The 24,485-nt window shown below is 45.9% G+C and overlaps 1 protein-coding gene across 1 annotated transcript in view; it reads left to right on the forward strand.

Annotated features, from left to right (window-relative positions):
• ADCY9 (adenylate cyclase 9) overlaps positions 1 to 24,485 on the forward strand; it is a 101,833-nt gene that overhangs the window by 44,611 nt on the left and 32,737 nt on the right. The window contains exon 2 of the mRNA XM_068969155.1: positions 21,799 to 21,989. Coding sequence (XP_068825256.1) covers positions 21,799 to 21,989 — 191 coding nt within the window. The remainder of the gene's footprint in view (positions 1 to 21,798; positions 21,990 to 24,485) is intronic.

A 24,485-nucleotide genomic window follows, 5' to 3' on the forward strand; every position in this document is an offset into this window, starting at 1 on the left:
GTTCCCTGACCAGGGACTGAACCTGGGCCCCCAGCATTGGGAACATGGAGTCTTAGCCACTGGACCCCCAGAGAAGTCCCCAAACTGCTTCTTCTTACTTAGGCTTTGATATTTTCTCAGTAACCATTTTATTTTGGTTTTATTTCTGTTCTCCGCTTCCCTTCAAATATTGTCAAAGGGTCTAAAAGATGGAACTGGGCTCTTCAATTCAGGGCTCTGTTCAGAGTCACTTATAAAGATTTATAATTTGTATTCATGCCCATAAATTAAGAAGATTGTATTAATTTATAGGAGTTTATGCTAACAAATGTTTATTGCGTGGTTGCTTCGTGAACAATGCAGAGCCAGCGCAGTGTCAGAGAATTTATAGTTGGTTAGGGCAGCCGGGAGCCAGTCACTGGAATGCTGGGAGAGGAGTGTTTGTCTGGGGAGAGACAGATTGTTCCTGGGGTGACAGAGGCGGGATGGAGAGTTCACCCGCCTGACCGAAGGGCTGGAGTGGCCTCCGATGAGGTCCTGGAAGATTGGTAGGACTTAGATGCCCGCTCAATCTAGCGATTGTATTTAAATATATTAAGGTTCAGAAGTGAAAGTCTCCGTGCTTCACACAGATCAGCTTTCTAACCTGGGATCTGTGACTAGCCAGAGACGAAGCTGATTTCCATGAAAAACAGCTGCATACCTCTGTTTCCAGGATTAAATGCAGTATGTTTGTTGACATTGAGCTGTGCTGTTGCTGGTGGCTACATTGTTAACAGTTTGATAACATAGGTTTATGAGAAGACCAAGTCTCTAAAACAGGTCTTACTCTCCAGGAGCCGTGTTTTAGATTTCCTTTTGTCTTGGACAAAAAAGCCTGCATCAGATCATTAATTTTATTAGTTTTATAAATCCTTTTTAAAAAGATTTAGTAAAAGGCATTTTGTAGTTTAGATGATTTTAGTTAAACTTTTTTTTTTTTCTTTAAGGGAGAAAGCACTGTTAATGTGCTCCTTTGTACAATGAGCAGAAGTTCTAGGGGAAGAATCAAAGACTCCAAATTATCAAGAGAGAATGAGATTTTGATTTTGTTCTGTTGGTACATTCCTTTTCTTATGATACTTTGTCTGTATATAAAATTATAAGATAATCTAAAAATAGTGTGGCGGAATCCTACATTTTTTCCTTTTTATTTTTAAAAATGAATTCAGGGACTTCCCTAGCCATCCAGTGGTTAAGACTCCAAGCTTCTAACTCAGCAGTGTGGATTTGATCCCTCGTTGGGGAACTAAGATCCATAAGCTGTGTGGTATGGCCAAAAAATAAAAATAAAATGAATTCAGATAAAAACAAAAGGAAACTTTAAACTTATGAATCATCATCAGCTTTTCCTTTACACATCATTTTCTTTTTTTGGTACTTGCACAGCAGTAAAATGATAGAATATGAAGATGGAATTTGCTAGTACTTCGTGATTTCAGAGTTATATGCTGTTGCAGTCAAGTGTTCCTTGAATCTGGCAATAAATCTAAAAATTTAGATAAGAGTCTAGCCATTTAGAAGGAAAAAATATGGATAGAAACATAGAGAATGGTAAGTAGAGGCAGCTCCCTTGTTGGTGAGAGTGAGGTCCTCATGGAACCCTCTGTCCTTGGAGAAGTATGACGACATTGCTGGTCTTTAATGCTCCGTATGTGATTTTGCTCTCTGAGCCTTTATTTTCTGCCTTATCTTACGTGGTCTTTTCCATCCTGACGTTCTGGGTGGATATTTACCTCCAGCTTAAACCTGGACCTGGTGGTTAAGTACTACCCCTGCCAACCCCCCCATCCGTCTCTATTGGTGGCAGGATTATTTCACCTATCTCATCGGAAAATCAAATGAGGTAATGGAAATGAAAAGTACTACACAGGTATAGTTATTAAAGACAATTCAGTCAGCAGGTGAAAGGCTTGTTTTAATACTTTAACCTGGAATCAATATCTTGCACTCAGTAGCCACTCCTTAAATGTTTGCTTAATTGAATGTCATTTTAATGAGCAGTTCCTTTTCAAGGAAGGAACCAGGAATCTGATAGCACCCAGCAACTTCACCAGGCGTTTGTCTTCAAAGCAGAGATACCCAGAGCAGGAGAGTATCACCTTGTAACTTGCCTGCTCCTGCCAAAGAGGCTTTCTTGGTTAAGAAAGAATGAAAAAAGAGAGAGAGAAAGCCTCAGCAATGAGACAACAGACCACCATAGTCTATGCTAAGTGCACCGCCTAAGGTCATGAACCTAGATTCTCTTTGGAGGAGAGGGTGAGCGTGGTTTTGGCTGTAAGAGGGATGGTTGCGTTACATCAGGTGGAAGCCCAATTTTACCATTGACTTCATTAATTGTGGTTAAAAAGAGGTGCACGTTGGCACTTCCCCAGTGGTCCAGTGGTTAGCACTCTGCACATCCATTGCAGGGGGCACAGGTTCGATTCCTGGTCGGGAACTAACATCCTGCATGCCACACAGTGCACACACACACAGAATGTGTATATATGGGTGCCAAGCCGACAGGTGGACTATAGTGGACTCATGTGTCAGCTTGGCTAAGTTGGATCTCTGCGTATGCAGCTTGGGCCATAAGAGGCAATCTGCACAGGCTCTGGAAGGAAGAGGTGAAGCAGCGGGCACACTCTTTTCACATTCCCAGTCAGTGCAGGGCCTGGAGCGTGTGGTCCTGACCTGCTGGCTGCCCTGGGCAGTGGGGCAGGAGGTCCTCTGACACCCAAGCATCTTTGGTTGGTCCTCCCATCCGCACTCGTGATAACCAACTTTTCTGTGTCTTCATCCACACTGTTGACCAAACAGTAACATGACTTTCTAACAGGTCGGCATCAGGGGCACAGCTCTCCATACTCTTTCAGGCTGCAGACTGCAGATATCCTGCGTGACAGTAGCGGAAACAAACGTTTCCTGAGTGCTCACTACGTGCCAGGCATTTTCCATACATTATTTTAATCCTCACAACTGTCCTGTAAGCTTGCAACCTCTATTGCTCCAGTTTTACAGATGAGTAAACTGGAGCAAGAGTGTTAAACAACAGGTAGTTTCGAGGTGGGAGAACTGGTACCTAAAGCCAAACAGCCTGATGCTAGAACCAGCATTCTCAGATTCCAGAGTGGTGTGTACCCGCCAGAGCCCATTCCTTCGCATGGGATGCTTTCGGCTGCATTCTCTGGGCGTGGTGGTTCGGCCAGCTTATTACCATGTGCCGCCACTGCCCTCTTTCACGTGAAGATGGTCTTTGGTCAAAGCCTTGTGTGATGTCTGTATGTGCCCGGCATGACCCTCAGCCCTCTGAGTGTATTTACTCGTGTAATTCTCAGAACAACCCAGTCAAGTAGGTGGTATTACGTCCTTTCAGACGAAGACACAGAGGCATGAGTAGCTCAAGTCCTTTGCTTGAGACGCCACAGGCTGCACGTAGAAAGTTCCGAACCCAAGCAACTTGGCGCTGGAGTCTGTGAGCTGAAATGGAACACAGGTACTGTTGTCGCTTGTCGGAAGTGACTTCACTGAGAGGCTATGGAGGGTTCCTCCATCTGTGTGTGGAGAGGGTTTGTCCTCAACATGGAATCATGTGGGTTTAGCTCTCCAGTTAATTCGTCTACTGACTAACTCGTTTGGAGTTAAATTCCAAGGCAGCTGTAAACAATAAACATTTTGTTTCTAGTTATCTTCATAGCACTGTCCGGAGAAGAGAATTAAGAACCAAAACCTATGAGAGTTTTAAATATTTTTGCTAAGTTTTTATTTGCGATTTATGGGGAAATGACTTGCTAGGAAACAATTTTGTTTCATTAAAAAAAAAAACCACCATCTTGCAACACCTTTAATAAATCATTCTTCAGTGTAAGTTAGGTGTGTTTTCATAGCAACCAAATTGTGAGAACATTTGGCAGTGAAGAGGCAGTAATGCTATTATGATCGTGTAACCACGCCAGCAGCTGCCACGCCAGATGTGGCTACGCGGTGAGGCCTGGAGAGGCCGTGGAGCTGGAGCTGAGCGACCGAGGTGGCCTCTCTTCGTCCTGCTTGATTATAATTTCTTTTCTCACACTGCAGACACAGCTCTACTCTGCTCAATCTCTTTGTTCTTTCATAAAACCACAGCTTTGTAAAAATCATGAAACAACACAGCTGCAGAAGACTGCATAAAACACACCTACGACCTGATTAAAGTGTCCACCCTGTGTTTCTGGACCAAGTTAAAAAAGAGAGCTCTGCCACTGCCCATGTGCCCCCAACCTCTCTCATCCTGCCAGAAATAACTGTGGTGTTGCCCTCTCCTGGGGCCACTTCTTTTCTTTGTGGTTTTCTTACCAAGTGTGTGTGTGTGTGCTAAGTCACTTCAGTTGTGTCCAGCTCTTTGTGACCCTGTGAACTATAGCCCACCAGCCTCCTCTGTCCACGGGATTTCCCAGGCAAGAATACCAGAATTCCAGAATTTCCCATTTCTTCCTCCAGGGGATCACTTCCAACAAGTCACTTCCTGACCCAGGGATCAAACCTCAGTCTCTTATGTCTCCTGCATTGGCAGGTGGAGATTCTTTACCACTAAGGCCATCTGGGAAGCCCTTTCTTACCAAGAGTGCCTCTCTAAACACCTTGATTAGGTTGTTTGGTTTTGCCAGATTTTTAGTTCCCTTTTGCTTTCCCCCCAATTTTTATTTTGAAAAATTTCAGACCCACAGAGAAGTTGAAAGAATAGTGTAGTGAACATTAGTTTGCCCTTCTCTTGGATTCACCAACTCAACATTTTACCAAATTTGTTTTCTTTTGCTCTATAAAGGTATGTATGTGTATATTTATGCAAACACGTATATCTGTATGTCCTTTATATATGTGTATATATACACGCTCTTTATATGTATCTATGTGTGTATGTGTATATCTCCTCTTTATTCTTTCCTGAGCCACTGAACCATTTGAGAATAAGTTGCAGTCATTATGACCCTGCCCCCTTAAATTCCTTAGCATGTGTCTCCTAAGGACGAGGACTTTCTCCTGCATAGAAAGACTTATCACATCAAGAAATGTTAACATTAACACAGTGCTCCAGGCAGATGTGTTGTTCACCATCAGTTGTCCCCAGTTATTCTGTGCTAGCTTTCAGAGCTTTTCTTACTTCCATCCAGGGTCCAGTCAGGGATTGGACTGTTCACTGCATTAGTTCCACATCTGTGTAGCCTCCTTTGACCCAGAACTATTTCCTAGCCTTTTTTGTTTCTAATGATATTGGCATTTTTGAAGATTTTGAATGCCTGCTTTTAAAAACAGACTTCCACTTTGATGTATAATTTGCATAAATAAAAATGCATGACTTGTAAGCGTACATTTGAAGAATTATCACAAAGTGGACCTGTCTGCACAACCAGCACCCAGAAGAGATGGAATGCTTCCAGCCCCCCTGAACCTCCCTTTGTGCGCCCCTCAGTACTGCTCACTCTTCCTCCTGCAGGGACCTCACCCTGACTTCTGGCCCCATCAGCTGGTTTTGCCTGTGTTTGCATTTCATACAGACGGGATCTGCAGGATGCCCTCTGCTGGGGCTGCTCCGTCACTCCACAGTATGCTTCCGGGGCTCATCCCTGTTGGACCATCCAGACGTTCATCGTGGTTGTTGTCTGTCCACCCTCACTGCTATGACGTGCTCTCTGGGTCTGTACTGCCATCTGTGTCTGTCCTGTTGATGGACATGTGGATGGTCCATCCTGACTCCTGCTGAACTTCTGCAAACATGTCTGTGCTGTGTCCTGGAGACACTTGCATGCACTTCTTTTGGGTAAATAGTCATCCAGGAGTGGGAGTCTTGCGTCATAGAATATGAGTATCTTCAATTTTAATAGATAGTTGACACCCAACTGCGAATTTACTGATTTTTTTTCTCCCACCAGTAGCTCCTGTTGCCCCATGTCTTCACGGGCACTGTCAGTCAGTCTGGCTCTAGCCACTCTGGTTGGTGTGTGGAGTTTCTGTTGGGAGCTTTAATCTGTGAGTCCCTGATTTGGTTCGCGTTTCCCTGGTTGAGTGCCTTTTCTTACGTCAGCCAGCCATCTGGTTTTGTTCTTTTGTCAAGTGTGTACTTGAGTAGCTTGCCCATTTTCCATGGAGTGCTCTGGTTTTGTTTGGTTTGGTTTTCTCATTGATTTTTAGAAGCTCTTTATATTCAGGCTACTTGTCCTTTGTCAGTGATATGTGAGACAAATGCTTTCTCCACTATGGTATTGCCTTTTACTATGAAATTGCCATTTTTAGAGATCACAGTGGTCAAATTCTGGCAGTTTCACGTGGTTCAATCTAGTATGAATTTTAAAAAAAGTATTTATTTGGATGTGTTGGGTCTTAGTTGTGGCACACAAGATCTTTGTTGTAGTACTTGGGCTCAGTAGTTGAGGTGCACAGGCTCAGTTGTCCCATGGCATTTGGGATCATATTTTTCCACTACCAAGAATTGAAACTATGTCTCCTGTATTGCAAGGTGGATTCTTTTTTTAAGAATTTATTTATTTTTTAATTGAAGGATAATTGCTTTATAGAATGCAAGGTGGATTCTTAACCACTGGACCACCAGAGAAGTCCCAGCTCATGGCGTTAATGTGCATTTCCTAAGCAGCTGATAATATTCAGTAGCTTTCCACGTGCGTATTTACCAGCCGAGAACACTGAGGGTGGCTGGAAAGGAAGCAAGAGATATCCACTCAGAGCTTAGCACTATTCTTGAAAAGGCCATCCTTTCCCCATGCTCTGCCGTGTTGCTTTTGTCATAAATTGTGTCCATATGTGTGAGTCTGTTTCTGAACACTTTGCCCTTTCCTCTATCAATATTTGTCTGCCCCTGTGTTGATACTCTACTTAACTGATGTAGACCTGTTGTAAGACCTGTTGGATTCCTGTAAAACAAGCCTTCCCCCTTGTTTTCCTTCAGGTCATGTTGTAGAAATGGAATCATATAGTAGACGATCTTTTGTGACTGTCTTCTTTCATTTAGCGTAAGATTCAAGGTTCATCCATGGTGTAGCATGGATCAAAACTCCATTCCTTTTTGTGGCTGAATGTTTTATTGTTTGTCTAGACCATCAGTTGATGGACTTTGGGGTTGTTTCCAGTTGGGGCTTTTATGAATAATGCTGCTATGATATTAGTACACAAGTGTTTGTGTGGACACGTGTGTCATTTCTCTTGGGCTGACACCTAGGTGTAGAATCACTGGGAGCTCAATATTTAGCATTTTGAAGAACTGCCAGTGTGTTTTCCACAGCGGCTGCCCCATTTTACTTTCCCACCAGCAGTGTATAAAGACTGCAGTCTCTCTTCATCTCTGCCAGCACTTGTTACTGTGTGTCTCTTAAATTATAGTCATCCTAACGGGTGTGATGTGATAGCTCATTGTGGTTCTGATTTGCGTTCTCCTGACGGCTAATGATGTTGAGCATCTTTTTATGTGCTTTACTGGTCATTTGTATATCTTCTTTGGAGAAATGTCTATTCAGACCCTTTTGCCTTTACAGAAAATAGATTATTTGTTGTTTCGGCGTTGACTATGAGAGTCCTTTGCACACATCACCTCCGGTCATCCACAGCCCATCATACTAGTCCCCTCTCCAGTCGCCTCTTACTCTACCTTCAAATAGGCTTCAGGTTGTCAGTTGGCGAATTAGCATGTCAGCTCGTCTGTTCACTCCTTCATTTCTATATTTATTCATCAGGTACTTAAGTGTGTCACCTGTGCCTTTGCTCTTTCTTTGCCCTCGAGTGCTGTCCTGAAAGAGCCAGCCCCCGCTGCTGTTTGTCTGGCTGGTAGCACTGTCACCTTCATGACCCCTTGAGAACATGTATGCCAGCCTGAACCCGACATGACATCCTCACAGCCACAGCCAAACCTTGAGAGTCCTGTACCCGCTCCTGGTCCCTTCCCGAAAAGCCTACAAAAGGTTACATCTAGTTGGTTCTTCTTCCTTTTTTTTTTTTTTTCTTTTTCCTTTTATAGAAGACTTTTGCCTCCTCCTGGTAGTTCCCCAGCCCCTTCACTTGACTTATGGGTTCTGTCTTCTCTCCCCTTTTCAGCAGCATTGCTCCTTGACCTGCCTTCATTTCCCCGTACCTTTAACCTCCCCACTCTCCTGGACCACCCCATCAGCCAGAGCTTTCTCGAGTGCCTCCGCCCTGCACAAATCCCCGCCAGAATGCCACATCACCCCAGTTCTCTGCCACACGTCATGACCACACTTCTCTGAAGGATTGACTTGTGCTTTCCACACTCAGCCCACCGAGTCTAACCACTCAGGTGCATCCCTGCTTGGCATGGTGCTGCCAGTCTCCATGCTGCCCACCCCAGGATGGCTTTTCAGCACTCATCTCACACACTAGTAATGCTCAAAATTCTCCAAGCCAGGCTTCAGCAATACGTGAACCGTGAACTTCCAGATCTTCAAGCTGATTTTAGAAAAGGCCTCTCAAATTGCCAACATCTGCTGGATCATCGAAAAAGCAAGAGAGTTCCAGAAAAACATCTATTTCTGCTTTATTGACTATGCCAAAGCCTTTGACTGTGTGGATCACAATAAACTGTGGAAAATTCTGAAAGAGATGGGAATACCAGACCACCTGACCTGCCTCTTGAGAAATCTATATGCACGTCAGGAAGCAATAGTTAGAACTGGGCATGGAACAACAGACTGGTTCCAAATAGGAAAAGGAGTATGTCAAGGCTGTATATTGTCACCCTGCTTATTTAACTTATATGCAGAGTAATCATGAGAAATGCTGGGCTGGAGGAACCACAAGCTGGAATCAAGATTGCTGGGAGAAATATCAATAACCTCAGATATGCAGATGACATCACCCTTATGGCAGAAAGTGAAGAGGAACTCAAAAGCCTCTTGATGAAAGTGAAAGAGGAGAGTGGAAAAGTTGGCTTAAAGCTCAACATTCAGAAAACGAAGATCATGGCATCTGGTCCCATCACTTCATGGCAAATAGATGGGGAAACAGTGGAAACAGTGTCAGACTTTATTTTTTGGGGCTCCAAAATCAGTGCAGATGGTGATTGCAGCCATGAAATGAAAAGATGCTTGCTCCTTGAAAGGAAAGTTGTAACCAACCTAGACAGCATATTCAAAAGCAGAGACATTACTTTGCCAACAAAGGTCCGTCTAGTCAAGGCTATGGTTTTTCCAATAGTCATGTATGGATGTGAGAGTTGGACTGTGAAGAAAGCTGAGTGCCAAAGAATTGATGCTTTTGAACTGTGGTGTTGGAGAAGACTCTTGAGAGTCCCTTGGACTGCAAGGAGATCCAACCAGTCCATTCTGAAGGAGATCAGTCCTGGGTATTCTTTGGAAGGAATGATGCTAAAGCTGAAACTCCAGTACTTTGGCCACCTCATGTGAAGAGTTGACTCATTGGAAAAGACTCTGATGCTGGGAGGGATTGGGGGCAGGAGGAGAAGGGAACGATAGAGGATGAGATGGCTGGATGGCATCACTGACTCGATGGACATGAGTCTGAGTGAACTCTGGGAGTTGGTGATGGACAGGGAGGCCTGGTGTGCTGCAATTCATGGGGTCGCAAGGAGTCAGACACAACTGAGCGACTGAACTGAACTGACAGAGTGGCCTGTTCCTTCTGGCTTGGCTTCCTCAAGAATCTTGTTTGTCTGACTGTCATCTTGGACTTCTTTGCTGGACTCCCTCCCCTACCACTTCTTGACTCAGAGGTCCTCAGGCTCCCTTCCTGGCTCCTCCTTTCTCGTCATCCTCTCCATGGGTGTAGCAGGGACATCCCATCTCTGGTCTGGATCTCCCCTCTGATTGGGATGTTGTGACTGCCTCGTTGACGTCCTCACTGGGGGATTTTGCAAGTGTCTTACAATTAAAGGGTCCAGAACTGAGCTTCTGATCTTACCCCTCAAACCTGTGCCTACCCCGGTTTTCCTCAGCCATTGAGTAGGGTGGAACACGGGGAGTCGGCCTTGTTCCCCTTCCTCACCCCCATGTCCAGCCTGTTGGTTCTGCCTGGAACTTGTTTCATGAATCTGCCTGTTTCCACCCAGCGGTGACCCCAGGCCAGGCTGCTCTGACCCTCTGCTTGGGTCACAGCAGTAATGTCAGGGTGAGCCACTGCTGGCTCTCGATACCTTCCAGCCGTTCACCCGTCCCAGCCAACCAGGATCTGGGTAGGGTCTTGCAGCAAAAATCTGATCGAGCATTGGTGACATTTCATTTGAATAAAGTCTGTAGTCCAGTTAGCAATATTATACCAATGTTGATATCCTTTTCTTGATTATTGGTCTGTATTTTTAAAAATTAATTTATTTTAATTGGAGGATAATTACTTTACAATATTATGATGGTTTTTGCCATACAACATGAATTGGCCATTGGTATTCATGTCTCCCAGTCCTGGACCCCTCTCCCACCTCCCTCCTCTTGTTCTATGTTTGACGTTGCACAATAAGATAGTAACACCAGGACAAGAGGGGTGAGGAATAAAAGGGAACTCCTAGTTCTTTTTGTAACTTTTCTGTATTGTCTAAAATTACTTCAAACTAAAAGTTTTTAAAAATGAAAATGAAAATAAAAACAGGGAAAACTGGGCTGTGTGCATCCACACTTAAAACTCCGCCGAGGTCTCCATGCGCTGATTCAGGGTGCGCCCGCTGGGTCCAACCCTGCCCGGGGGTCCAGCCTCACCCAGGCCACACTCCTCCCTTACCCTGCTCGAGTGAGGAGCAGCTGATTGTTTATCCTTCACTCCCAGATCCAGGGGGTCAGGGACAATGGTCTCTCCTGCACGCAGTTTTGTCATTAGTGTTCGCCTGGCATATAGTGGGTGCTCAGATAGAATCAGTAGACAAGTGGCTTCTTGTTCCTGTTCAGAGCAAGTACAGTACTTTCAGTGCTTTGTTCTGTCCCCGCTTGATTTTCATGCCATGTAAATGAACCACTGCTGCAGGGGTGCGGTCAGCTCCTGCCGCGTTTGGATGCCGCGTGTGCCAGGCCTCCAGGCCAGTGCTGTCAGTCCTCAGATGAGTAAGGGAGAGGCCATGTACGGTATTAAGAGTCTTTGTCGTGGTCCTTGCCTCATGCTTGGCAGATCTTAGGAGTTCATTATTTGCTGACGGAGTGAGGAGGAAAAGTTCAGAATCTTTTCCTTTTAAAATTGCTGCAGATACGCACGTACATGCACACACACACACACACACATTATATGTACAATGATGTAATAGACGCACATGCAGCATTGTGGAATTTTTCAGTTTTTTTTTAATATCCTTTCAGCTGGTTCTCTCTTGGCAGGGGGAGGTTTGGAAAGAGAACTGCAGGACTTCTGGCAGCTTGTGGGGCAGGGGCCCTGCTGTGGCCTGGCACCCACTTTCCTGGACACCCCCTGCTGTGTCCCAAGGTGGCTTGACACAAGGCCATGTGGTGGGAGACAGGTAGAAGTGTGGCTGACGATCTTGGTGGTGAAGGTTGCATATTGTCCATGAATTTATTTTTATTCAGGAAGATAAAGAGGGCACTGCAAAGGAAGTATATAGTAGAAATGGGATAACACAGGGCCATTGGGGTGGATTGGATTGAGAACCATCTGGTTTCTGGAAGGTGTCAGTATGGGTCCTCAGGGAACTTAAAGTATTTCAGAGGATCCAGTGGGAATGCTGTGTTTCATGATGATTCCAGATGAAGCTCAGCTTTATGCTGGGACCTGGGACTTGCCCTTGGCATGGAGGTCCCTTCCCACGGTACCTGGCAGAATCTGGGCCTGACTCTTGGTGACCCCAGAGTTTCTGGGCTGTGATGGGGGACCAGATATTTTCACCAAGTTTGCACCAGGAAGGCACACCATGCAGGTCAGCCAGCTGCAGGGGTGAGTTTCTTGATCACTGTGGGCAGCTGCCTTGTGAGAGCAGAGGCAAGGGTGGGGTCCCCGGGGCTCACCCCACCCTCCCATCACAGGTGATGTCATGGCCCCCTGGGACCCTTGATCCCTTGGATGCCAGTGGACATTCAGACAGCAGGTGACAGGACGGAGGGTACGTGGGAGGAAAAGAAAGAGGGGAGGTTGGCCGAAGTGACCAGTCAGTTTACCTGCTTCACAAGTTGCCTGGGGTTGCAGGGGCCGGTCAGCAACACGGCTCACGAGACGCCTTCTCCGGCCTGGCCTTGGCCGCTTGTGACAAACCCATTAGCAACATGGCCACGTGCCTAATTCAACATTCAGGCCGGTGCAGTCAGAGGAGCCACCCCCACCAGATGGTCATTTGTTCAGGGGCATGTTTTACTACATGTGTTGCTTTTAATGAGTGTGAAGGATCACCGAGCTCAGTGTTCATTTTACAAACTGCTTTTAGGAATCCTGAAGCAAATTTCCAAGCTCTCCTATTTCCTTATTCTTAAAGATTGCCTACCATTTTGTTTGCTTTCAATTTCTGTCTCTATATGTATCTGTTTCTACCGTGCTTTTCCAATTTGCCTTTGCTGCTCTTAGTGTGGAGGGTAATGTGCCCCTTGTCTTTGCTACTAAATGTCATCTATAAAAAAGTTCATACTGGTTTCACATTTAGTTTTCCTCTTTTCTCTAGCCATTTTTTTTTTTAAATCTTATACCTCTTCTCTAGTTAATAAAGATAAGGAGTTTTCTGTTGCCAGTTCATTCTGCTTCTCTAATAAGGAAGCGTCTAGATCTTCATTGTTCAGTGTGCTAGTAGCGAGCCGCATGTAGCTGTCTATAATTTATAATGAGAGAACATTAGAAATTTAGTTTTTCACTCATGTAGCCACATTTTGAGTGCTTGGTGGCTTGTGACTGCTGAACCAATGGCTGTAGGACATTTCCTTTGTCAGAGACTGTTCTCTTGGACTGCCAGGGGTACGTTCTTACCCCAGTAGTGCTCTTCCTGTATTATCTCATCAACCCCCTGAAAGCCTCTTCAATTTTCCGGGACTTTTTCCTCCTGTTCCTCCCAGCCCAGCTGTGTGTGGCTGAAGGGTGGAAGGCACACGACCTAACTCTGTAGCAGTCCCATGGGGTCTCTGAACCAGGGAAACGGAGTTGCCACCCCTCAGCCTCCTTAAGTCACAGTCTGAGGCACTCTGTGTTCCTCTCATTTCTCTAGTTTCTTTTTTTCTGTTTCAGTATGGTTTTGTGGTGCTTGGCTTGCCATCTTAGCTGAGTTGGATTTCTTTGACTTTTGGGGGGCAACTTCCATTCTTGAGCTCCTCTCCTGACTTTTTTTTCTTTTAACTAGTTCCATTTCTTTTCACAAGTTCCATTTCTTTCTTAAATGTATATTTATGATGCATTCTTTGAATCAGTGGCATTTTTACATTCAATATGTCTTTATTGATTTATCATATTTCTCTTATTTTTAACAGAACACAGGATTTATCATTGGTGTTAATGTAATACTTAGAGATTTTCTTTATTGAATAATGATGTATTTATCCAGTGGGACATTTCATAGTATTGAAAATAAATGAATGTGGATCACATGTATCAGTATGGAGGACTCTCAAACATATTGTTGCACCAAAAAAAAAAAAAAGGCAACTTTTAGAAGAATACTTATAATATCATTTAGGTGAAGGCAAAAAAAAATATATTAACTCTGAGTATTGTTAGCATTACATATGTACTTAGTGAAAACCTAAAGAAACACTTGAGGAGGAGCCCCTGACCGTGGCATTCAGGATGGTTCTATGCTCTGCTGGGGGGAGGAATCAGGTGGGGAAGGCCTGCAGGGAACCTGGATGCTGCAGACGACCCTGTGCTCCTTGGACTGGAGGGACTGCAAGTCTTCAGCCTGCTTTTCCTTACATGTTTCTATGTCTGAGAAATTTTATCATAAACTCAAAACCTGGTGCATATTTAAAATATATGTAAATAAGAAAAAATCTAATATGGCTTTTGGTACATTTCTGTGTGTTTTTCTTTCCTTAAATTTTTTCAGCTTTATTGAGGTATAATTGACAAATAAAATTGTAAGATATGTAAAGTATAAATTGTGATTTGATATATGAATATGTTGTGAAAGGATTCCCCTGTCTAGTTAATTAGCACATTCATCATCTCATGTATTTATCTTTTGTGTTTGTGTATAAGAGAACATTTACGTTCTAGTCACTTAGTAGATTTCAATTATATAATATGGTATTGTCAGCTGTGGTCACCACAGTTTACATTAGCTCCTCAAACTGTATTTCTGTATTTTTCACATAGTGATTTAGCTGTTAGTTTCATGTTTGACTCGTTGTGACTCCACAGACTGTAGCCCACCAGACTCTGTCTGTTCATGGGATTTCCCAGGTGGGAAACTGGAGTGGGTTGCCCTTTCCTTCTTTGGAGGATCTCCCCAACCCAGGGCTTGAACATGTGTCTCCTGCATTGGCAGGTGGATTCCTTACCACCGAGCTACCCAGAAAGCCCATTTTTTGGTGGTGTTGGGAATAACACATTTTTCTTTCCTGTGACGCCAGCTGCTCTTTATGCCTCCTCTTGTCCAGGAACTCAGCTGTGGGGTTTTGGGCCAGCACCTCTACAGCATAGGGACCTGCTTGCTGGAGTGTCTGCCCCCGCTCCCCAGAAAGTCTGAGCCCCTGGCCTTCTGCCCGGGTCTGCCTCTCCTTTAGTAAAGCCCCACTCTCCACCCTTAGACGAGGGGACTTGTCAAGGTTCATCCACCCTTCTTGGGCATGAGAGGTTGTTTGCTGCAGTGCCAGGCCACATTTTTATGTAGGTCACATCTCTGCGTGTCCATGTGCCCCCTGCATTGTCCCTTGACCTCTTCTCACAGGTGGGCACTTACTACTCCCTGCCTTGGTTTCACTTCCAGTTTGCCCCTGGGAGAGTCTACAGCATAGCTGTGATTTTCTTGAGGCAGGAATTATAGTGGGAGGCTAGCATGGGAGAAGGAACCCCTGGCCGGTGATCCCCCACCCCGTGGAGGGGTGTGCTCTTGACCTCTCTTTTGTTGCCCAGCAATACTTTTCAGGTTATCAAGAACAGACCACACAAACACAGCTGAGAAAGATCTAAGAAAGGAAGACCACCTCTAGTGCTGAAGTGAAATTAGAGAAGCCGGAGATGTCCAAGACAATATTGCTTCCTGATCAGGAAGTAGAGATTGGGGTTTCCCAGTTCTGGGCTTGCGCAAGTCTGCCTCTGGCAAGAAAATGCCATCTGGGAAACCGTTTCTGGCAGCATTCCAGCTGGTATGCGAAACACTCATCGAAAGAGAGAAAACTTTGATGTGACCTGAAAACTGGTTGACTTGGAAAGTGAGGACACTCGCAGCAGGCGTGTGACTGTGCTGGAAGTGTGATCTGGGAGTCTGCCAGAGGCTGCATAAACATTCCCACGAAGGAACAGGTGGAGACGGCGCATGCCATCGATCCTAGGAAAGGCTAGTCAGGAGTGGCAAGAACTGTGGGGTTTTGTTTTTGCATAAGATGAAGTCTCCAGGTGAGGGATGGTGAAGCTGTCAGCGTTGCCTTCAGTCCCAGCTGTAGATGCTCCCAGGAAATGTCTCAGTGGTGGCTCCCCTGCCTCTGCAGATGAAGGTCCTGGTGGGTGAGAGGGGAGCGGCAGTGCTGGGGGGCTGGCAGAGCCCCACTGTCTGCCACAGCGTGGCGAGGCTGTAGCCCCGCTGCTCGGGCAGGCTTGCTGTGCAGCGCGGTGAGCACTTGTCGTCTGATGGGTGTTGCGTCAGTGGTCTGGGAAGACAACCTGAGTGTCAGCCCAGCTCTTCTGGACTGGCCTGTAGCAGTGAGTGTTGCAAATTTGCTGATTCTTGGAGATATCTCGTGAAGGTCAAACTTCTGTTGTGTTTTGTTTAATCTCTCTCAGACTTCTGAACTCTTGCCATGTTGAATTTTTAGTTCTTCAAGGCTGTTTAGCCTTATTTCTTATTTATATGTTTTTCCACCCTAGCTCTACTGTGTTATCTACTTCCAAGCCTTTCTTTGTAATATTTTTCTTTCACCTGCTACTGCTCGCTCCTTTACCTTGAATTCCCAAGGACAGTGTATTTCTTACTGACTTTTTTTTTTTCATTTCTCCTTCAAATCTCAGGACTGTTGCATCTTAATGTTTGTGTAGGTTTTGTTTTTTAAAAAAGAAGCAGCCTCATTGAGGTGTAATTAACATACTGTACAGTACACACTTCCAAAGTATACAGGGCAATCGTCACCACCATCTAACTTTAGAATATTTTCATCATTCCCCCCGAAAGGAACCCTGGCCCGTTAACAGTCGTTCCCCATCCCTCAACCCCCAGACCTCTGGCTACCACTAGGCTGCTTTCTGTGGCTTTGCCTATTCTGGGCAATTCACATCAGTGGGACTATGTCAGACGCAGCCTTTTGTGTCTAGCTTCTTTTGCTTAGTGTCCTATAGCTTTATTTCCATTTCAATATATTCCCCTTTTGGGGTTTTATTTTTCAATTATTTAGCTTATTCCCAGATCTTAAATTAAATCTCTATTATTTATTTTCTAGAACTTATCTTCCATTATCTGTGTTCTGTGTGCAAATCTGCAACTCTTAAAATTAATTTTTAAACTATTAGTTTAACTATTAAGTTAAAATTTTAAAATTAGCTAGTATTTCTCAGGTCTCCAGGGGGAAGAGTACAGTCTATGTCTCCTGTAACTGCCACAGACGTGACCCGACGTGCTCGCCTATGTCTGATGGCCACTCAGGGTCACCGTTAGGTGAATAACAGTTCATTAGTTGTCAGTTCGTCTTAGTTCCTGACACCTTTCCTTCTAGCTGTCTTGTTTCGTAGTCGCTTCTGATTGTTAAATTCTGTCATATGTAGTATTCCAGAATAGTTATCGTAGACCCTCACTTTCCTTTTGTTTTCTAACTGTAAATATGCCTTTTGTCACTGGTGAACCTCCTGCCAGCACAGACTTGACTGCATGTGATTCTCTCTTCTTGTCGGTGGTCTCTGTCCTCCCCCTCACCCCCTCACTGCCAGCTTCCCGTCCTCCCATTTAACTCTTCGTGAGCATTACTGCATGCCCTTCCTCGGTCCACTCTGACTTCCTCTTGAGTGTTCCTGGAGCTGCCCCGAGGGGAAGCACTGACTCCTTTAATCCTCACGTCAGCCCTGTGAAGTGGGTCATCATTAGGTGACTTGTATTTCCATTTTAGGTCACGGTTTTCATCTGCACTGTTGCGAACACTGGAGCAGTCCTTTATCTTATCCATTTCTTTCAACACTCAGCCCAGGTCCCTGCCCTCAGTAGGTTACTCAATAAATATTTTGTTTGCTGGGTAAGTGAATGTGAGAATGAGCCAATGAATGAAAGAGATGGTTAGTACCCAGCAGACTGTTTCCATAAAGAGCCAAATGCTGTCTTTCAAAGAAGTCATTTTGTAGCTTTTGAAGACCTGTAGTATTAAACCCTAATTCAGGAGCTTCTTAGAGGTGCAGGGAGTGGGTCTTTGAAGGTGGTTACACTGGCCTCTCCCTGCGCTGGTTTCCAACACTGAGCAGGGTAGCACTTCCTCTTGCCAAGTAGGAAAGTTCAGAAGACAGCTCATGGGAACGTGGTCACCAGGTGATTGCCCGGTCACTCACCTTTGGCCGTTACATGTACCCATTCCTACGAAAACAATGAAGGCTGGCACAGGGGGTGCCAGCCGCGGGAGCAGGTATGGGGCAAGTGTGTGCACATGTGTGTTCTTGTAAGAGTTTGCGGGTTGGGCTAAATGTGTAGTCAGGATCAAGCCACGTAGGCACAGTGCCCATCACTTCAATTTTTAAGAAGAGGGTAAGTCTCACCCACAGCCATTTGCTATCTTGAGAACTTGTGATTTATTGTCAAGTGTTGCGACAATCAAGATGAATCACCTCCTTGCAATTAATTAATTGTTTCATGTAGGAGTAGAGAGGGCTTAGGCCCATCCACAATGTTTTGATGTTAACAAGATGGAAAAAAATTTTTTTCCCCACCAAAACTTTTGGTCTTAAGCAGAAGCAATAGATAGTTATGAAATATCTATAATTTTGTAGGCGCTGGTTATTTGGTAGATTAAGGTTGAACAGTTTTAATCTTTATTTTCTGTGTTGACTGACTGCATTTTAGTTTAAATAATGCTCGTGTTACTTGGTCATCACAGACCTAGTTAGCAGGAAAAATTTGTTACAAAGTGAAGTGAGTTTTTAGACTGGTTGTGAATTAGCCCAAGCTGATGCCCTCCCCTTATATTTATTGTTTTAAGCTCCCAGCCGTCTGCTGTGTCACGCCTCTAACTCCCAAGGTCATGCCTCCAGGCATTCTTTCCTTCCTGATTAGTCTCCTCTTTTCTTTCGGGTTGACACTCCTGTCCTTGGTTCTTGGGTTGGGATATCTCCCTCCAGAGCAAAAGTCCTGCAGAAAAAGACAGAAATAAAGAGGCCAGAATCGTCTTTCTTCTCCAAAATGAACTTTGGCACTCACTCAAATTACACTCAGCTCACAAAAACTAGACATGAGTTGTGTGCAAGGCTTAGGTTTTCTCCTCCTGCTATAGTTAAGGCTGTTGACCACGTCAGCCTCTTGAGCACATGCAGCCACAGAGGGCACTTCTGCCTGTTGGAAGCTCTGGGTACCTTCTCTAGCTGCTGTGAAATTAAGCCAATGGAAGGCATCCACACTGGTGAGGTTCAAAGTCAATTACCAGGAAAGAATATAAGAAATCTTATTAATTGTTCTCCTGTTTACACTGTACATAAGAAAATAAATAATTCAGCTGCCTTATTTTGACCTTCCGCTCAAAGAGAGCCATCCTAACGAACTTGGACCCCTGGTTCTCTGTGTGGTTACTCATTAAATCCTTATGTCTTATGACCTCTCCTGACTGAAGACTTTAAAGGGGCTGCAGCCCAGTCACCTGGCCCAAGTACCTTCCCTGGGATAGGTCACATCTGGCCTGGCTGTATCACACTGTTGCCACTCCAGTTTCAGCAGAAGGTTACACTTTAAACTTAAACTTTTCATATTGAAGCATAAATTGAAAGTTGCTTAACTTGGTTACCGTTGCTTAACTTGGTTACCGATTTGCTCACACATCCATGTGTCTGACCTTTGGCATACTAGCACTGCTGTCTTACTAATACAGGTTCCCTAGGGGCTCACCAGAGGAAAATTCTAGTTAGGAGCAAATTCGGAGCAGTTATTGATTTAACAGTCCTCCAAATGCTTTTGTACACAGAAGGAGCGTAAAAAAAGACTCCCAGCGATAAGCAGGCCAAACACACTGGTTGATAGTAGTAGCTAATGTTACTGACTTTTTGCCATGTGCCAGGCACTGCTGTGAAGGCCACACGTGTGCTAATCATTTAATCCTCCAGTCAGCCCTGTGGGGTGAGTCCTGTTCTCAGCGGGAGGCAGAGCCATGAAGAGTCTCACTCTGTCACACATGTCGAAGGGACGGAGCTGAAGCCCTGGGCTCCCCTGCCCTTGGAAGCCACGTGCCCTCACCCGTCCCACCTACTGGCCGTGAAGCCTTGCCCGCTGCCCCACACTTTGGGGGGCAGGTTTCTGCCCCTGCCGTTGTCTCCCACCTCCTTTGTCCCGAGTCCCTCCGCACCCACTTGTGGCCAGTGTTCCCAGGGCTCCCTGGTTTTTCCTCAACCTCCTGCCTGCTACTTCCACCTTCTCCCCATGGCCCCAGCGTGAAGGTTCCTGGAGTTGGCCTGCCCTGCACAGGGCATGGACTCCAGCACCTCTGTGACCACCCCTCTCTCCCACATGTCCTCTGTTCCAGCCACACAACACTCAACTTCCACCCCCAACTCTGCCTGCCAAATACTCCCTTTCTGGAGGCCACTTCCCCAGTTATTCTGTCGACACCCGTGGCCTGACCATGGCTGCCCCAGCCCCTGGTCCTGGCGGCTCTCACGGGGCAGGCCTCTCTTTATCATGTCTTCCTCAGCATGGAGGAGACGTCACCCAGGAGGCTCCCTGAGCCACTGAGTCTTTGCAAGGTGCACCCCGTCCCATGCCTCCTGGGCCTGGACCCGCTGCTGAGGTCCCCCTGCGGAGCCGCCCTGTGTGGGGAGGGACATGGCTACTGTGTTCACACTTGTCCCCCCCAGCACGATCACAGTGCATCGTTAACAGAGGCTCCTGATACACGTTTGCTTGGTGAGTGGCAGCTCGGTAGCTACAATTCAGAGCGAGAACAGCAACAAGCCTCAGGGGTGTCCCCCCCAAGGCAGGCATCAGAGCTTACGCTGTGGAGCTGGCACCGTGCCCTGCATCCCCGGGCAGAGGTATTCTAGTTAACGTTCCCTCTCTAGTTTATGCGCAGTCAATCAGGACTGTGACTACTCCTATACATATTTGGGATGTATATTTGTTTTGGAAAAAATACATGGACGTTCAGGACCTCAGGTTAAGAGTGAGCATTTAATACTCTCCTTGGAGTCAGTCAGTATCTAAAATTATTCATCTCAGTCTTTGGATTCCCACCTCTGAGTTGGCTGCACTCCTGGGTGTCTTTAGGTCGTCGACAGATTCTCAGAATAGTTGACTTAAAAACATACATGAAAAAAAAAGTACACCATACAGTACTTTACAAGGAGGGAGAGAGAGAAAGAAAGGTGAAGTGGCAAGATGGTTTAGCTATAAAATGGTTAAGGATTATTGAGGAAGTAGTCCAGGGTCATTTGATTAATTTTAGAGTATTTATTAAATATGAATTGATTGTGAGAAACTATGGATTCAGAAGTGTAGACACTGGCCACCTCTTGATTGAGTCTCTCAATGATGACTTTTCTTTACCACCTTCTGCTGCAGCTTAAACTCTTTAAGATGGGAACCCTGCTTTGTTCTTATTTTATTCTCTGTGTACAGCATACACCAGGCCTAAAATAAATATTTATTGAATAAATCATATTGTCACTCCCTTTCATAAATTCACAGTCTGGGTCAAATTCCAGTAAGGACTAACAATGGATTTCTTTCAGTCAGGCTTGCTTCTTTTGCAGAAAGCCCTTGGGTTCCATCTGGAAAAGCTGTTCCTTGTTACCTTCCCATCAGATAGTCCTGCACACCCAGAGCAGGGCCCACCACCCGTCACAGCGGCTTCCCAGGGGAGTGTATACTGCTACCACAGCCTTTAGTGGGCATTGTAAAGTTGTAGGCTAGGTGTCCACTTAACCAGCTTTTATTGTTTGTTTTAAATGAGGATTTGGTGAGAGAATAAAATTCCCATAGACGGCACCTTGACATATGCTGATGTTCCTGCCATGAATGTCTGGATCCCATAGAGACTCGATGAACGTGAATCGAGGGGGCACTGAGTTCCCCGATGGCACACATCCTGGTCTTCCCCTTCAGAGTGTTTGGCAGTCCCTGATATAGGTTACGCGGTCTGTAATGACCCTCACGTCTAGAGTGGCCAATGTGAAGAGCAACAATACAGATAGAAACAAACCACAGAATTGTAGAGGGTCCACCATCAGTGGGCTCTGCCGCTGGCAGAAAGAGGCCACAAGACTCTTCCAAGGAGGGACTTTTAACCCCCATTTCAGCCCCAGTATGTGACACGAGCTGCCACCACTCAGAGGAAACACAGCTGGAAGACATGGTGTGTCCTGGAGGCGGGTGTTCTCCGTGAGGCTGTGCGTCTCTGGGAAGCTCACGGGTGCAATAGTAAAAATATGACCTTTTCTCATTTTCACTTTACTCTCAACTTTCCAGGAGAGTGTCCTGCGTAGAGAGCAAGACGGAGCTGCGTTTCGATCACCGCTGGTGTTACCTGTGCTGACTGTAATTTTTATCCATAGGTTTGAAGACATACCTGATAGCGGGTCAGAGAGCGAAGGAGTCTCACTGCAGCTGTTCAGAGGCCTTACTTTCTGGCTTTGAGGTCCTTGACGGCTCACGGGTGTCCTCAGGCCCTAGGGGACAGGGGACAGCGTCGCCAGGGAGTGTCAGTGACTTGGCGCAGACTGTCAAAACCTTTGATAACTTTAAGGTTAGTTTTTTTTTTTTTTTCCTACTTCTAAAACATGATATTAATTCTGCAGTAGAACATGTGAAGTAATAAGCAGCCTTCAGGTCTGTGGCAGAGACTTGGAATGCCCTTTCATTTTTTTTTTTTTAACATTTTAAAATTTAGTATAAGGTTAGCAGCATTTTGCATTTTTAATATCTTTGCTTTTATGATATTTTATGCACCACCATTTTCTTTTTACGCATAGACTTACTTCTAACTTGAGTTACTATTTCCTTTCTCTATGAGCTACGATGTCTTGGGGGGATTTCTGAAAGATCACGAAACGTGATGATAGTCAAGGTGATTCTCTCAGCGTCTTGCTTTGAGGCCTAGTTCGTATCTTATTTCAGAGACCACTTTCTCAAGTTACTCATACGTCTCCTGAAATCCAATGTTTTATATAGTTAGGTTTTGTTGGTGTGGGTAAAGCCTGTGCTGTATAGCTCCCTGGAAGAGTTTAGGCTTGCCAAGAACATTCTAGTAGTTCATCAGTGGGACAGAGATGGCCTGGTGGTTGCATCGCTGCACCCATTCCTGTCCTAACAAACCACTAAGGAATTAACACAATGGACCCTGAGCCTGCAAAATCACTCTAATATGCGAGTCGTTCCTCAGTTGATGTAGTTCCAGTACTGCACTGATACCTTTTGTTTATTTTTAGTTTACATATTTGCTGTTTCTTTTTTTTTTAAAGAGACAGTTAACACCTTTTCACTTCACTGTTTTGTGCTCTCAAATAACACTGTGATGTGTGGTCAGGATGATGGCCTGCCAGTGTGGCTGTGACCAGCACGTTCCCGCGTGTCCTCGTCCATTAACACAGTTGAAAGCTAGTGGTCTTGGTGTTTCATGGTGTGGCATTTGGCTGCAGTCTCCAGCTTATTTCACTGTGTTGGACTCCGTGGTGCCTCTCCTCCAGGTACCATGTGTGGGTCTCGTGTTCAGGTTTGTGGACTGCACACGCATCACTTGTTTCCTTGGTGCAGGGTTTCTCAGTCTCGATACTGCTGGTGTCAGCTTCAGCCTCGACTCCATCGACACTCTGGGTGGAGAACTCTTTGGACGGGGGCGCCCTGTGCACTGTGTGATGCTAAGCAGCCTCCCTGGCCTCCCCCTACTGAATGCCAGGAGCACCCCCTCCTCCTAGGGTGTCAGGCCCGGTCTCTAGGCCTAGCCCCGTGGCCCCTAGCAGAAGGGGAAAGGTGCAGTCACCCCTGCTGAGGAGAAGGTGTTAGCCCCGCTTCTCCCCCACGCTCTCTGGCGGGTGTGTCACAGTGGGTGTGGCAGAGATTTCCACAATGCCTGCACACTTTGGAGCCAGCTCCTTTGCCTGGGTGGCTGTCTTCCAGGAATCAGAGAGAGGAACCCCCTTCCCATGCCACCCCACAGCTCAGAGGCCAGCACTGAGCAAGGCCAGGCCGGGAAGAGCAGGCAGGGGACAAAAATGTGGCTTCCAAGCCCAGCCTTCTTACTGGAGGAGAAAGTGTTTCCTCAGGCTTCCAACTGGGCTATAGCCAAGTAGAGAAACAGCTCAAGCCAGAAGTAGACGCTTCGCTGCATTTGTGTGCCACTTAAGATGATGTGTGCGTGTGTCTGTGAGGCGGGGCCCTCATGGACCTTAGTGCGCCACATGCCTGCAGCATTAGTGACAGTGGTTCTGCACTCAGTTGCCTTACGAAGGTGTTTTGTCCTCCCGACAACATTTCTTATTCTAGTTATAAATCTACTTATATACTTCGGTATTTTGGGTCTGGTTAGGCAAAAGCAATTTAGCATACTCTGTTGCCATGTGTAAGTTTTCCAGATAATCTTGTGATCCCTGAAGGATCTCTGTGCCTCTTCCCGGAGGGGACGATGAGAGCATATGAAGTGTCCTCTCAAGTTAGTTTTGGGAGGAGAACAGGATATCCCCATCCTGAGACGAGGACACCCTGAAGGTAATGTTCCTAGATTCACGGAGTGGAAGGAGCGGGAGGAGACAGGAGGCCTGGTCTCCATGCCAGGATTTGCCACTCAGGGTGCCTCCTCACAGCCCTGCTCTGGGCCCTGGTTCCTGGGCATCAGCTGGGCCAGGGCATGCGACTGAGAGTCATTCGCTCCGGAGACCCGAGTAGTCCCTGTGAACTGTCATCCTAGACTTGAAAGGCAGAAAACTGAGATTTGCTGTAAAGAATACGTTGATTATGATCTGGCAGGCAAGGTCTCCCCTCCGGTAGGGGTCTGTGAACGAGGCACAAGTGCACGAGCACTCACTGGGCCCAGGCCTCTGGGAGGATTCCTCCTGTGAGCAGGCAGTGCCTCACGTGGGCCCCTGGCCTGTCGCCAGTGTCATCCACACTACCGTGAGGTTTTCTAATTCACTGGGTCACAGACAAGTTCCTCCCTGTCCTTTCCCAGGATCTACAGACTCTCTCTGTCAACAGGCTTCTTTCCCTTGGTTGCTGCTGCCACCCTGGCCATCAAGAGTTGGCTCCC

This window comes from Capricornis sumatraensis, chromosome 3, assembly GCF_032405125.1.
Source record: "Capricornis sumatraensis isolate serow.1 chromosome 3, serow.2, whole genome shotgun sequence".
NCBI classification, from domain to species: Eukaryota; Metazoa; Chordata; class Mammalia; order Artiodactyla; family Bovidae; genus Capricornis; species Capricornis sumatraensis.